Source organism: Tenebrio molitor, chromosome 1 (assembly GCF_963966145.1).
Source record: "Tenebrio molitor chromosome 1, icTenMoli1.1, whole genome shotgun sequence".
NCBI classification, from domain to species: domain Eukaryota; kingdom Metazoa; phylum Arthropoda; class Insecta; order Coleoptera; family Tenebrionidae; genus Tenebrio; species Tenebrio molitor.
Genome location: NC_091046.1, coordinates 24,379,759 through 24,394,773, shown reverse-complemented (window position 1 = coordinate 24,394,773; position 15,015 = coordinate 24,379,759). Strand labels below are relative to the sequence as shown.

Here is a 15,015-nt window from a genome sequence, read left to right as displayed (position 1 = left end):
AGAACATAAAACACAAAAAAGTCAAAATGTGGAGGCGAGACGCCGGTAATTATGTTGATAAGCACTGCACTATTACTTGATAGTATTATCCGTAATAGTGTATGTACTCCGGCAAAATTGCCGTGCCGCCGGGTGGAGGTGGGATACGAATTAATAACGGAAATCAATATTTGAAGTAGGAGAAACTAAAAACATCTGTCTGATTCTGCGACCACGTCTGTTGAAAAGTGGGGTTATATCCAGGTACAATTATTTAACGTAAAAACTTCGAAATCACCTCATGCAATTCTCGATATTAATGAAGAACGAAGGAAATGGTCATTTGGCAGTAAGACAAACGCGAAAAATGCCTGGGGATTATCTACTAAAGGTGTTCAGAACTTTCAATTAGCATTGATTAATACAAATAATTTCAGATAAAAACTAATCAGACAGAAAGTTCAAAAAAATGATTTACAGGGGATGAAAACGCAGAAGGTATCAAACTACAACACTTACTAGCCAAAATGTACAACAAAAAAGCACAAACAGAGTTAACTTTATTGGTGATGTTCGTCTTTGTGAGTTGTTTTCCCGTTGCCTTCAATAAATGTCTCGAAACAAGTCAATATTAACCGTTTGGTCCCAACTTTGAGAAGACGACGTGGCATTTTCTTTTTGAATTCTAAAATTTTGTACCAAAACTCAATTTTATAGATATGCGCACAGTGTACGTCGAAAAACGTTTACCCAAGTCGTTCTCCGTTCTGTCTTCTGTGAGCGTGACGTTTCTGTCAAAATGGCGCCTCCGAGAGTTGCCGTCTGCGACTGGATTTAGTGTTATCTAAAATTCCCTATCAATAACCTAGCAACTGAAAAGTTACTAGGGAGTGGTCACAATCAAAATGAATAGATTATACGTCGTCTGCGCTGATCGTAATAACAAGTCGTGCCAATCGCTCAAAACTCTGCGTCCGGAAAAAAGTCAAAATATCGGTAGATGTCACCACCTCGCGCGTTATGGGAAACTGTAATAGTATTACAGAAATTACAGAAGGAAAAATTTATTCAAATTGTCAAAATTTAAATGTCTAGCTGTTTCTAGCGAATACAAATTGATATCACAAAATGATTTGCATTATTGTCATTGAAGTTCTTATTGTATTTATTATTTTGACAATCAATGACAATTGATACTTATTCGAGTTTCAAACCCTTTTTATGTCTAGCTGTTTCTCGCGAACACAAATTAATATTACAAAATGATTTGCACCGATTATGATTGAAGTTCTTATTGTATTTATTGTTATTTTGATAATCAATGACGAATTAATGGTTGACATTTATTCTAGTTGTAAACCTTCCGTAGTTATTACAGTTTCCATTCATTCGCGATCCAACTGATCCAAGTGCCTCTGGTGGCCATTTCACATCGAATGGCACGACTTGTTATTATCGGCGCGGACGACGAGATTATATATTAAAAAATATGCAAATAAACACTTACATTAAGATTAATAGTGTCCATTTGGAATGTAAAATAAAAAGTTCTGCCTACAGAAAGCGCAATATACAGGGTAGGGCATCGTATACGCGCACGCACAAAATCGCGACTTCTAATTAAAAAAAATTGTCGAAATTTTTCACGCTTACCTGGCTATTGGTAAGGTACTATTGCGGGCAAAAAAAGTGGGACATCAACGTCATTGTCTTGACTTTTAATGTGAAATAACCCTTACCTGATTCTAACCCTATTTTGAATTGATTGACGTTGTCATTAAGTATTGTAGGTTGTAGGGAATGATGTAAGTAAGCACGTAGTGAATGTTTATTTAATGCAAAGTTCCAATCAAAATCTACCTTTATCAAAAGAAGAGAGTATTTGGAAACGGAAAATAGGAATATGAAATAAATTTTTAAACTGTCAGCTGGAATAGTGTCAAAAAAATGACAATAAAGCTTGAACTACATCGAATTTTTCAAAACTGACAGAAATTTGATGTCCCACTTTTTTTGCCCGCAATAGTACATTTCATAATTTTTTGATAATTTTTCACTTATATATACGGGGTGATCAAGAAGGACTGTTTAAGTTGGTAACACTGGATCGTATTTTAAATCGTATAACAGGAGTAACTTCCGGTTGTTGGTGGCTTGTCGTTGTTAATGATATCCCTATATTAGATATTTGTCAAATAAACCAACAAAAAATATTCAGTTGCAGTGTTATAAATTACCGAATTAAAAAATTTTCTTAATTGTACTGCCAACTTAAACAGTCCTTCTTGATCACCCGGTAGTATATATATAAAATATATATGTAGTATGTAATGATTACAACATACAAATTTATTATTTCTGTAGAAGCATGTTTTGCCAGTAAAAATGTCGTCAAAAAAAAGTATGCCATCTCAACCAAGTCTCCCCTACGTAGTAATAGGTAGGTACGTTAAAAGATCCAATTTTAACAGGCCTATAAATCGGGAAGACAAACTTGCTGTTCTGCAACTTGAAAATAACCGAGAGCGATAAAAATCTATACTAAGGACAACGTAACATTTTATCTGCCCCGCCCATTTCATTTTCTTAGTTACCAATCAAATAGGTTGTTAAGACGATCTGATTTACGCAGTAAAAATTTCTGACATTCGAATTGTCTCAATGACATTTTATTTTTTAGAACCTAAAACAATAATTGTGGACTTGACACAGTGACGTGGGAAATAGAATAGACGGAGCATCACCATGTAAAGCGTTGATTCCTATATGCAACGTTCTAAGTAAGGGCAAGTTATGCAGCAATAATAGCAAATCTGTTCTGTATTTGCCTAACATTTATGTGTCAGTTGCGCGCGAGGTTGCGCGGGTTGCAGAGGTATCGTATCTGTTGTTTTTATATTAACAAAAAGGACCTATTTGTTTGCTTTCATATAATTATAAAACTCATACTTTTTGAAGATGACTAGCACGTGTTATGTTAAAAATTGCAAAAAAGAGCAATAACCCTTCTATAGATAATGTCATTACAAGGATCTGTAATGTTGTTTTTGCTACTTTACCCTCTAACTTATTTTCTCCTATAAATATATTTTAGATTTTGAATTTTTTTCGGAAAATCATAATTTTATATTAATCAAACAAATAATTGTTAATTATACCAAAATTAGACTTCATTACTTTAACAAACAATTCAACAAAAATTTAAAAGGTAAGTCTGTAAGACAGCTTTTTTGTTCGACCCTGTCAGAATTTGAGAATTCTCTCCTGCGTGAACGGATTTTGATAAATGTCACAACTTGTCGAAACGAAACGTCAAGGTAGTTTTAAAGATTTTAAGCGATGTGGATCCTTTAAGGGGCTCGTCGAACAAAAAGCGTTGTATTCAAGTCGTTCGTGTGTAAATTGGGATTTTTTTGGCATGAGTGGGCCAGTTTAAAATGCGAGTGAAACGAGCATTTTAAAGGCCCACTCATGCCAAAAAAAAATCCCAACTTACACACAAACTCGTTAAATAAACTACTATTTAACAAAGGTTGTACTTTTTAAACATCGATAAATTAATTTGGCTTTTGTCCGTTTTTATTTAATGTATCTTTTTATTGTATTTTGTTATCCCCATCATTATAAAACTTTCGCAACAGCAACCAGCAATACAATCGGTGGCCATCTTGGTAAGGGCAAAAATGTACAGGTGGGAATCAAAGCGGTGTATCTTACGCTCCGTCTATTCTATTTCCCACGTCACTGACTTGACAGCAAAATTCTAACCTTAAATTTTTTACGTGGCAAATGTGATGAAAAGTTGTACAGATTGAATCTGGCTTTGATTCTGATTGGTCAATTTTAGTGGGCGTAGCAGATAAAAAGTTATAACGGCAATACTATAAAAAATTCTAGAGAATAGTACAGTCGCGGCCGTTGAAATCTCAGACAGGAAAGATTTAAACACTCTGTATAAATTCCGAAATTTGATTAGCGTAAACAGGATTTTCATCAAGGATCAAGTCAGTGTCAGTTTTTGACATATTAGATCAGAATCGAGCGTAACTTTTGAAATGCCGCAATTATCTGATTTGCAAAAATGTGTTAGACTGAGGGACGGTGTGAATATAACAGTCATTGCGAGAGAAATTAATGTGGATAATGTTTGAGTGACATCTTGAGAAACGTCACTTCCGGTACCATTTACAAAACCAAAAGTTTGGCGGTGTCAAAGTGTCTGAGTTTTCAACGGCCGCGACTGTACCTACATGCTATAAACAATGTGTATACCAAATTGATTTTCTACTAGAGATTGGAAAGCTAACATATGTAAATTCGGTACAGGTTGCAAAGGAAGGCACAAAGGGACCAGAAAATCATAGTTTGGGTTGAATATTTTCCATATAAGTACAGTTTTAAAGTAATTTCAAATGACTAATGCCATAAAAGTGCTGTTGCAAATGACAAGTGTGTCTTTGCAACCTGTACCTAGTTTAAAGTCCATTCATTTTGTATTGAACTTTTCAAGGTCAAATAATTTAAATTTTGGCACTGTAATTATGTTTTGTAAATAGTGACATGCATATAACCAACATAATGTGATTTAGCAATGCTCAATTCAACGTTTACGGTGTTTACCTGCATGTCACTATTTACAAAACATAATTACAAAGCCAAAAAATAAAATTATTTGACCTTGAAAAGTTCAATACAAAATGAATGGACTTTATGTATTTGAGTATTAATTTGAGTTAGGAAAAGTGGAATATTTTCTAACAAGTGGGGAAATAATATTTCAACACTAAGGACCAGTTTATACATAGAAAGAGAATGAAATATTATTCGAATTAAATTTTAATGCGCGATTAACCCAGGAATCCGAAACTTCGATTGGTTCAATCTATATACCGAGTGACTATAATTGATTGAAAATTATTTTGTTATGTTGGTAACACATTTGAAATCTCTAGTTGGCAACATCGTTGGCATGACACACGTAATTTTTAAAATTGAAACAAACGTCAAAAAAATTTAAATCGACAATGTACTTCGTGACTCAACCTAACCTAAATACCGAGTGACTATAAATGATTGAAGGAAAATAGTGGATTGGCAACACTGATGCAGTTGGTAGTGCAAGTCTTCTCGTGGATCATCTGTCAATCATTTCTATTTAGGTTAGGTTAAGTCACGAAGTACATTGTCGATTTAGATTTTTTTGACGTTTGTTTCAATTTTAAAAATTGCGTGTGTCATGCCAACGATGTTGCCAACTAAAGATTTCAAATGTGTGACCAATATAACAAAATAATTTTCAATCATTTATAGTCACTCGGTAGAAATGATTGACAGATGATGCACGAGAAGACTTGCATTACCAACTGCATCAGTGTTGCCAATCCACTATTTTCTTTCAGTCATTTATAGTCACTCGGTAGAATGCAGCGTAGAAGATACTTAATGTTTAATTATCACAATGTGAAAGTCAATTGACAAATAATGAAATACATTTGACAAAAATGGAATTTGTTCTACCTACAAATAATCGCTAAAACACAAAAATTTCTCAAGGATTTCTGAACACTTGAATTTGGCGCTAATGGCGTTTTCGTTTTTAAATAATTGGCAACACTGTTTCTAACCTAATAAATTTTTAACCAACGAATGTTGATTGTTGATGTCTAAAAAGGCGCGGAAAGTATTGGTGTTCGTTCTGCATATTTTTTTTTGCATTTTAAAAAATAGATTGTAATTAGTATAATTACTTTCAATTAAATGTAAGCATGACACAAAGGAGTATAAGGTACAGCTTTTTACAGATAATGCTTGTTCCTGGTTATTTAGTGTTGTCCCAAATTTCAGATCATTTTTTACCTCAGTTAAAGTTACGGAAGACACTGAAGAAAATGAAGGGTATGTAAATATTTAAATAAAACTCAAACATGTTTAATTTTCGCTTAAAACAAATGATAATGAATTTTCAAAATCTTAATGCATCATCACTTAAAATTAGAAAAATTGCTGCTTCACATGGGAGTTTTGTACAAAGAGAACAAAATAACAAGCGATCCAGGAAATCTAGTAGCAGTGGTAGTTCTCCAGATATTAAGTAAGTATTGAAATAGATCATACCAATGTTCCGTTTGAAATATTTTATAGGAAACCCTGTGTACCGAAGATTTTGAAAGAACATAATATAGGTAGAAATAATTAGGTTTTGTAATTTATTTTCTGTACATTCTTTTTTAGAAAAAGATAATGTCCATGTAAATGTTGAAAAATTGGCTACAAATGGCAGTGAGAGCAAACCAATATTGAGTAACCAAGATTAATTTATTAAAACTAAATTAAAGTTCTAATTTTGAAATTTTAGATTCAAAGTTATTATTGGATCAAGAGGCTAATAAAAATAGTGATTTATATAATCCTGCAATTTCAAAATACCATCCAATAAACAATGCTACTTGGCAGAAGGGAGAGAGGTAAGTATTATTTTAAATTGTAATTAAAAAAATTCTACTTTTAACTTTGATAGAGTTCCATATGTAGCATTAACTAGGACTTTAGAAGACATTGAGAATATATCAGGCAGATTAAAAATAATAGAAATTTTGAGCAATTTTTTTCGTTCGGTAATAGTAGTAAGCCCCGATGACTTGTTGCCATCTCTTTATTTATGTTTAAATAAACTTGGACCTGCCTATGAAGGTAACTTTTTTTTATAATAAGAGAAAATAACATTCATTTTTACAATTAAGGTCTTGAATTGGGAGTTGCTGAAACAAGTTTGATGAAAGCAATAGCCTCATCAACTGGCAGATCGATGACACAGATAAAATCAGATTGTCAAGCTATGGGTGACTTAGGTTTAGTTGCTGAACAGTCAAAGGCAAATCAACGCATGATTTTTCAACCTGCACGCCTCACAGTTCATGGTGTCTTTGCACGATTAAAAGAAATTGCAAGTTTAACAGGACATGCAGTTAGTGCTATAAAATAGAGCATAATTGAATATGTAATTTCCATTTATATTTTTCTAGTCTCAAGCAAAAAAAATTGAAAAGATTCAGGCCATGTTTGTTGCCTGTAAAAAATCAGAAGCACGCTTTCTGATTCGATCATTGGCGGGAAAGCTGAGAATAGGTTTAGCGGAACAGTCAGTGTTGCAGGCATTAGCGTTGGCATGTGCTCTCAATCCACCTAATTCAGAATGTCTTTCTAAAGCTGTGGATACTTCAAAAAAAATTAGCAATGAAGCATTTAAAGCTGAATATGATAGATTGGCCCTTATTTTGAAAACAACTTACTGGTATGCTGCATAACATTAATAATTGTTTTTGTTTACATTAATTGTATCTAGTGAATGTCCAAATTATGACTTGATAATTCCAAAGTTGTTGTCAGATGGAATAGAACAATTGCCAAATTATTGTAAATTGACCCCAGGAATTCCATTGAAGCCAATGTTGGCTCATCCTACCAAAGGAATTCAGGAAGTTTTACAAAGATTTGACGGGTTGAAATTTACTTGTGAGTGGAAATATGATGGAGAACGAGCTCAGGTAAAATAATAGTAAAACTTTTGATCTTTCTGATTGGTGACATGCTATATTTCAGATTCATTTTAATGGAAATGATGTATTTATATTCAGCCGAAATCAAGAAAACAATACCTCAAAATATCCAGACATAGTGGCAAGATTTAATAAATGTATAAATGAGGAAGTGCAGTCTTGTGTACTTGATTGTGAAGCTGTTGCTTGGAATCGTGAAAACAAAGTTATTCAACCCTTTCAGATATTAAGTACTCGAAAACGTAAGGTAAGTCAAGTAACGTGGGCAAAGTACATAAACAGTATAGGTATGCTAGACTCGCACAGTGACACTGCGCATGTCCAGGGCTGGCAGTTTGTTACGTTACTGGTGGAAAGCAAAGCCCCAGACTCGTCCTCTGTGCGTATGGTTCAAATGTAATTTCGGCAAATTACAACAAATAATGTTAAGGAATTAAATTATGCCATAATAAAATCATCTGAAACATAGTATATTACACTATAAGTGATGAAAATGCCTGATTTTTCAACGAGCAATACATGATATACTCACGAGCGCCAGCGAGTGAGGATAGTATTGCGAGTTGAAAAATCGCACTTTGATCACTAAAAATTTATTTTTAGTAGGTAGTAGATTGTTGATGTAGTAGATTGTTAAATAGTGATGCAAATGTCTATTTTCCTCACTAAATTCAGTGATGAAAGTATCATTTTCATAAGCGACGTTGGAAAAATTTATTATTCACGAATGTTAAAGTTTACAATACGTTACATTGTTATTTTTTTAATTTTATTACTTGTTTGACTGTCAGCGCGTTTTTTTTACCATAATTAATTTTTTGTTGCTGCAGCTCTGCGTTTAAAAAATTTATTTTGATAAAAATAACGTCATCAACTACATTTTTTAGAAAGTTTCTGCAATAATTTCACGTTTATCTGTCAAATTCCTGTAAAATGATTCCGACAGTAAGAATGTCCATTCTTATTCTCCTCCACATACATATAGTGACCTAGTTCTGGATGGGTTGATTTTAACACATGTGAAAAAATATAGTCTTCATTTGCCCGTTTCCTAAGTTATATACAATGACGTGTCACAATACTTGATACTTTGATTTTCTTCATCTAATTTGCCTTCAAAAATCAAATTCTTTTTTAACGTAGAAAAAATAGTGTTTCAGTGTTTGTATTTCATGCGAAAGATGTTTGTTTTGTCGGCGCATTCGAATGAGTTTGAAGTCTCAACCTGACCGGTCTCGACCAAAAACTCATTCTCATGCGCCAACAAAAAACAATAATTTTGCGCACTTAATACAAAAATAACAAATTTTTTTTGGTACTAAATTCGTTTGGGAAGTACTAGGGTACTAAATGACACCGAAAAGTACTAGATTTAGTACCAAAGTACTAAAAACAACATCTCTCTCAGTTATAAAGTGATACTTTCCTAACTGAGTGAGCTCTGAGTTTCCACCAGTGACGTAAGCAATCGCTGCAACCACCGCGCTCTCCCTTTCCCCATGTGCTGCGTTGTACAAGTCAAGCATACCTATATAGTTTAGGTGCCTCGAACGTGGGTGGTGTAGATATGGTGTAAAATTTAGATTTTGTGAAGAAAAAGTTGTTTAATGTAATAAAAATAAGTTTTCTGTGTCGGTTTGAACAAAGGATTCAAAATAGGTGTGAGAAAGTTAGCAGACAAACATGTTTGTTAAAGTTTGGCAAAAGATATTCTGAACGCTCGCAGTTATCCGTATTTAACTTTTTGGGTCCTTTACAATAGGTTTACAGGCAATGTTGTAAAAGTATTAAGTTCTTGATGCGCTGCTGGGCCTGCACAGCTTTGTCAAAGTGACGCTTCAAAATTCAATACAAATTATGAAACGGCGAGTTAACAGTTGTATCCAAGCCGCGGGTGTTCGATACAACTGTTAACTCTGTTTCATATTTTGTATTGAATTTTTAAGCGTCACTTTGACAAACCAAATCAAGATGTCAACGATTGTTGCCAATATAATTTCAAAGTCAGCCTACTTTAATTATAAATTTAAATGATCTCAAAGTACTTTAATTACGATATGCAGAAAATATGTTTGCAATTGTGCAATTTAGGGGACGTATTATTACGATTTTTAGTCCATTAAGGGCAAAGGGATTTTATATGTATTTTATTTGAGACCTACAAAATTCGCCTATTATCATTATTAAATAATACTATTTTACAGTGTGGAACCTACTTATGGAATAAATTCAGTAATTTCAAAACTAATGATACTTGTCAAAAATGCTGAAACAGGTCGATTTTTATTTCTTATAATACTTATTTTAAATTGCTTCACTTGTTTATGACTTCATCCATTTTTGAGCTAAGACGTCATCACCAATTTTTTTAAATGAGAACCTCCACTTTTTTCTTCTCTTTCTGATAGACCTTCCTATTTCCTAAACGAGAATTAAAAAATTTGCTCCCTTACATAACAATTTTTTTGAGAAAATTACAAATTTTACTTTAAAAATTTAATTTAATTTTTGATGTATTTAATTTTTTTTTCTATGTGATTATTTAACGTCGAGGGTTTACTTTGATAGACCAAACAATTTAGAAGATTTACGACACAGAATTCGCGCTGAAATGGAACAAATCAGCCCTGACATTATGGAGCGCGGTGCACAGTGTTTACACTCATGTGTAAGTGCCAAATAGTTAGCGGGGGGCAATTTCAACATTTGCGTTACATTTTATTGTTAACCTTAGATGTTTGTTGGTTTTTGTTTTAGGTCAATTAAAATTTTTACATTAAAAATTAAATTACATTTTTGAAGTAAAATTTGTCATTTTCTGAAAAAAATTGTTATATAAGGCACGAAATTTTTTTGATCATCGTCTAGGTAATAGGAAGGTCTATCAGAAAGAGAAGAAAAAAGTGGGTGTTGTTATTTAAAAAAAAATGATGATGACGTCATAGCTCAAAAATGAATGACGTCATAAACAAGTGAAGCAACTTAAAATAAACATGATGAGAAATAAAAATCGACCTGTTTCAGCGTTTTCGACAAATGCCAATAGTTTTGAAATTACTGAATTTATTCCATAAGTAATTTCCACACTGTATATGTTCGTTCCACACTCCTCATTCGTTGACCTTTAGTAGTCACCAACGCGTCAGACCAGTGACTTATTATAAAAAATTAAAAATTTGTTACACAGTCTAGGACTGGTTTACAAATCTATGAGGGGCATGATGACCAACTCAATAGACCGGGACCAATGGCTTAACGTGACTTCCGAATCACGAGATAGAATATAGCCTTTTTTTTGCGCCCTGGGTCGGAATCGAACCCGCGACCCTCGCGTCCCTGAGCCGAAACGGACTCCCTTAGGCTATATTCTGCCTTAACTTATTTTAGTTAAACTTTCATTAGGATATTGGATAGCGTATAATCAAATAAATTGTACGTTATTGTGATGGGCTTGAGTGCGTAAAGCCGTCCTGTTCCCAATGTGAGATATACTCTTGAAGTTCTATAAAAAAATTGACACATAACTGACACTGACAACATATTTTATGACATCAAATAACTTTTATTTTCTCCAACAAACTGAATTTTGTTCAATCCTGTTATCGAAACTTGTCGTTTCTCACTGGGATACAAAACGAGAAAGTACTTATTTTGCTCACTCATATTGTTTGCTATGACAACGTGAGGTAAAAGTGTGAGGTAAAACCATTTGCCCACTCATTTACCCCACTCAAAGAAGAATCTTTCGTTTAGAATTGCTCAACATGTTTATTCAAAAGTTCTAATAAATCCGAAATCGACAATCTATATTACTAAAATAAATATCACTTAAATATAGCCTAAGGGAGTCCGTTTCGGCTCAGGGACGCGAGGGTCGCGGGTTCGATTCCGACCCAGGGCGAAATTTAAAATAATAAAAAAAGGCTATATTCTGTCTCGTGATTCGGAAGTCACGTTAAGCCATTGGTCCCGGTCTATTGAGTTGGTCATCATGCCCCTCATAGATTTGTAAACCAGTCCTAGACTGTGTAACAAATTTTTATCACTTACTTGCTAATATCTACTTTTTCATAAACGAATAAGGTCGACTTTAACACTGAATACGTAGACCACAAAGAAGGGGGCGCCAATTTTCCGATTAACCCATTAAAATAAGCCAGTATTACTTTCTCCGTTATAACGTCAACGTTTTTCTTTCTCATCCAGTCACGAAATTTTTCTATCACTGCAAATATCTTTCTTTAGATTTTGCAGCCAGTAAATTAAAGGTAGCGGCGCCGCGCGTCGACCTCTTCTAATATATCATCAGGAACAATGAAACCATTTTGTTGCTCCATTTTGCTTAATTAATTGCACGTTTTTTTGGGAAAGAACGTCAAATTGTAATTTCTGTCAAGTTTATTTACTGTTGCAATTGGTTTTTTTTTAGAGATCATGACAACGAAAGTGGCCGCTATGTTTTATGATATAAATTGCACAAATTATAAAATTTCAATTATGTTCCAAAATTCACTGGCAGGATTGAACAAAACGCTATACAGCACTCGTGAGAAACTAATTCACCCACTTGTGTGTCATTCCACACTCGGCTTCGCCTCGTGTGTAAATCCGACACACGCGTAGGTGAATCTTTTAGTTTCTCCACTCGTACTGTAATATACTATTACCTGATTATGTCACATCATTACATCAATGTTTACAATGGTTGTTATGATGAGTTAGACTTTAGTCACAGCAATTTAGGGCATGACACTTTAGTGTAGGTTATGCCTTTGCGTATCAAATGCCTGAATTACCTGCACATAGGTACTTATTATAAATTTCCAAAAATGAATGTTGGTTTCCTTAGATATATTGATGTTTCATTAGTTTTTCCTTGATAGATTTTTCGTAACTAATTGATGTCCTGAAGAAGCTACCAGAGTGGTTGACAAAACGTTGACCCATAAATTGTTCTATTTAAAATGGCAAAATTTATATTGCTTTTTGTTGAATCCGCCACATAAGGAACATTTAATGTTCGTTAATTTAAATTTTAATGAAATCGTATCCGAACAGTGGTTAGGTACTTCATTTGTTATGTTCTAATAAGATTATAATATTTTAGGACGCAGACGAATCAACCATTAAAGTGCAAGTTTGCGTATTCATGTTTGATCTATTGTATTTAAATGGTGAATCATTAGTTAAAAAACCATTAATTGAACGCCGAAATTTGTTAAAACAACATTTTAAAGAAATCGAAGGAGAATGGCGTTTTGTTACCTCAATGGATATGACTGCTATGGAAGACGTGCAAGACTTTCTTGAGGAAAGTATAAAAGGTAACTGTGAAGGGTTGATGATAAAAACATTGGAAAAAGAAGCTACCTATGAAATTGCTAAGCGTTCACACAATTGGCTTAAACTAAAGAAAGATTATTTGGATAGTTGTGGAGATACTCTAGACCTGGTGGTAATTGGTGGTTATTTGGGTAAAGGTAAACGTACAGGCACTTATGGCGGGTTTTTATTGGCTTGCTATGACCAAGAAAGTGAAGAATTTCAAAGTATTTGTAAGGTATGTTAGTTTTGTTAATTTGGGTAACATTTTGTTTTGTTGACTTTTTTTTAGATCGGTACAGGGTTTTCTGATGAAGCTCTTCAGCAACATTCAGATTGTTTAAAGAATCATTTAATTGAAAATCCAAAAACTTATTACAGATTTGATGGTACACATGAACCAGACCATTGGTTTGATACTGTACAGGTTTGGGAAGTAAAATGCGCAGATTTGTCGCTTTCTCCCGTTCATAGAGCTGGCATTGGAATTGTAAGTGATACTTTTAAAAATGAATTGCTTTTCATGAATATATTTTAGATTGATTCAGAAAAAGGGATATCTTTACGATTCCCCAGATTTATTCGCGTTAGGGAAGATAAAACTGTAGAACAAGCCACGTCATCCCAGCAAGTGGCCTCAATGTATTCCAGTCAAGAGCAGGTGAAAAATCAGATTGGCGGAACCAACAAATCTTCAGAAGATTTTTATTGAATCAAAAAATTTGTATTAAACTCAAATATTTTATGTTTTTATTGATATAAATTAGTGGAGCATAGATGTTTAAGGGCCGGTTGCACCAACACCAGTTAAAGTTAACTGTAGGTTAAAGTGCTTCGTTACTTTAGTTACCTATTGTTATAACAATGTTTTCGCATATTTTAATCTGTAGTTAAATTTAACTCACGTTGGTGCAACCGGCCCTAAATTATCTAAATATAATGTTCCAAGGTTTAATTGACAGTTCACTTCTCTGTAGTCAAAACTGTTATATTTTGTGTAAGTATGGGCTTAGGATTAATTTCAATGGAAGTAATCAGATGTTTTATAAAGATTCAAAGAATTTGGGGTGTGTTTTCTTTCTGCACTTTTTTTCTGCAAAATAAAAGTTATCAAATGCTTTTACATTATTTTGAAAAAACATACAAATAGAGGTGTAAATATGTTTGCCACTTTAGTGGTAGTGCTTTCTGTATAACCTATTTCTTCTTCAGCCTTTTCAATATCTGCTTCTAAAGAGAGTAAACTAGTTCTTACATGTTCAACAATATCTTCAACTGAATCTATTCGTGTAAATAAATTCTCAACATCATTTTTGCAATTGCTTATAGCATTTAGCAAGTCAGTTGCGCCAACTCTTTCTTGTTTGGCAAAAGTAATCATTATTTGAAATTCCTCTAAGCGAGCATGCATATCATCAATTGATTTATTTATGGGTTTCAGCTAAAATAATCGAATAGGTATACAAAACAATTCATGTTACTGGATCTTCATTTTAACACATAGTAACTTACTTTTTCCTGCATATCAATCATTATAAATTTACTATATTCATTGGATGTTTTATTGATGCGTTTCATCATTGTAAATTGTATATTTAAAGAATATGCACGCTGTGAATAAATTTATGTAGAAACACTTTAACAGTACCTAAACATCAACGTATTGATGATCTTGATTTAAAACGAATAAATGGAGATGGATAACCTGCTATTTGAGGTTATGTTATTAACTACGTATAAATAAGAACATAAGTTACATAATATTTATATTTAAGCATAATTTAGAATAGGTATTGGAATAAATGCAAGTGACATGCAAATATGCGCGAGCATAAAGTAATGATTAATGAATAAAATTTATTAAATTTATGCCTGTAATTTCTGGCAAAAATACGCGGACAGGTCAGTTTGTATTTATTTCTGGATCGTTATGTTTTGGTTTTAGCATAAATTAATTAAATATCTCTAATCTAATCCCCTACGCAAGTAGGAGCAACTCAGAAATTTTAAATGACGCTAAAACCACGCCCAATAATTTGTTTACGAACAAAAACAAGTTATCTGAACATTTTGGATTGCAAATATTATCATATGGGCTGTGTACAGGTAGGCGGGATCAGCGGTCTAAGCGACACCAGCGTTCGCAGTGGCGCTAGTA

At 33.3% G+C, this 15,015-nt stretch overlaps 1 protein-coding gene across 3 annotated transcripts; it reads left to right on the top strand.

The window, feature by feature from the left end:
- The first annotated feature begins 5,586 nt into the window (after positions 1-5,586).
- On the top strand, positions 5,587-13,920 carry DNAlig1 (DNA ligase 1). 3 transcript variants are annotated; one of them, XR_011156484.1, is made up of 15 exons: positions 5,587-5,764; positions 5,824-5,874; positions 5,975-6,070; positions 6,121-6,161; positions 6,211-6,279; positions 6,335-6,443; positions 6,497-6,669; positions 6,720-6,943; positions 7,002-7,270; positions 7,322-7,523; positions 7,579-7,782; positions 12,643-13,095; positions 13,150-13,347; positions 13,396-13,642; positions 13,783-13,920. XR_011156484.1 is itself a non-coding variant. In XM_069036662.1 (14 exons), exons 1-14 carry the CDS (start codon positions 5,745-5,747, stop codon positions 13,567-13,569), a joined length of 2,283 nt encoding a protein of 760 aa, XP_068892763.1. In that variant the 5' UTR covers positions 5,587-5,744; the 3' UTR covers positions 13,570-13,920. The 3 variants fall into 3 exon arrangements, 2 of the variants coding, with proteins under 2 accessions (XP_068892763.1, XP_068892764.1); XM_069036662.1 differs by having other exon boundaries at positions 13,396-13,920; XM_069036663.1 differs by having other exon boundaries at positions 5,594-5,764; positions 5,824-6,070; positions 13,396-13,920.
- The last annotated feature ends 1,095 nt before the right edge of the window (positions 13,921-15,015 follow it).

What these genes read in the sequence shown, in the direction of transcription:
- DNAlig1 (XM_069036662.1), top strand. Translation starts at nt 5,745, where the DNA reads ATGACACAAAGGAGTATAAG. An exon ending in TGAGAGCAAACCAATATTGA is followed by an intron (nt 6,280 to 6,334) that starts GTAACCAAGATT and finishes TTGAAATTTTAG; the next exon opens with ATTCAAAGTTATTATTGGAT. An exon ending in ATGATGGAGAACGAGCTCAG is followed by an intron (nt 7,524 to 7,578) that starts GTAAAATAATAG and finishes GCTATATTTCAG; the next exon opens with ATTCATTTTAATGGAAATGA.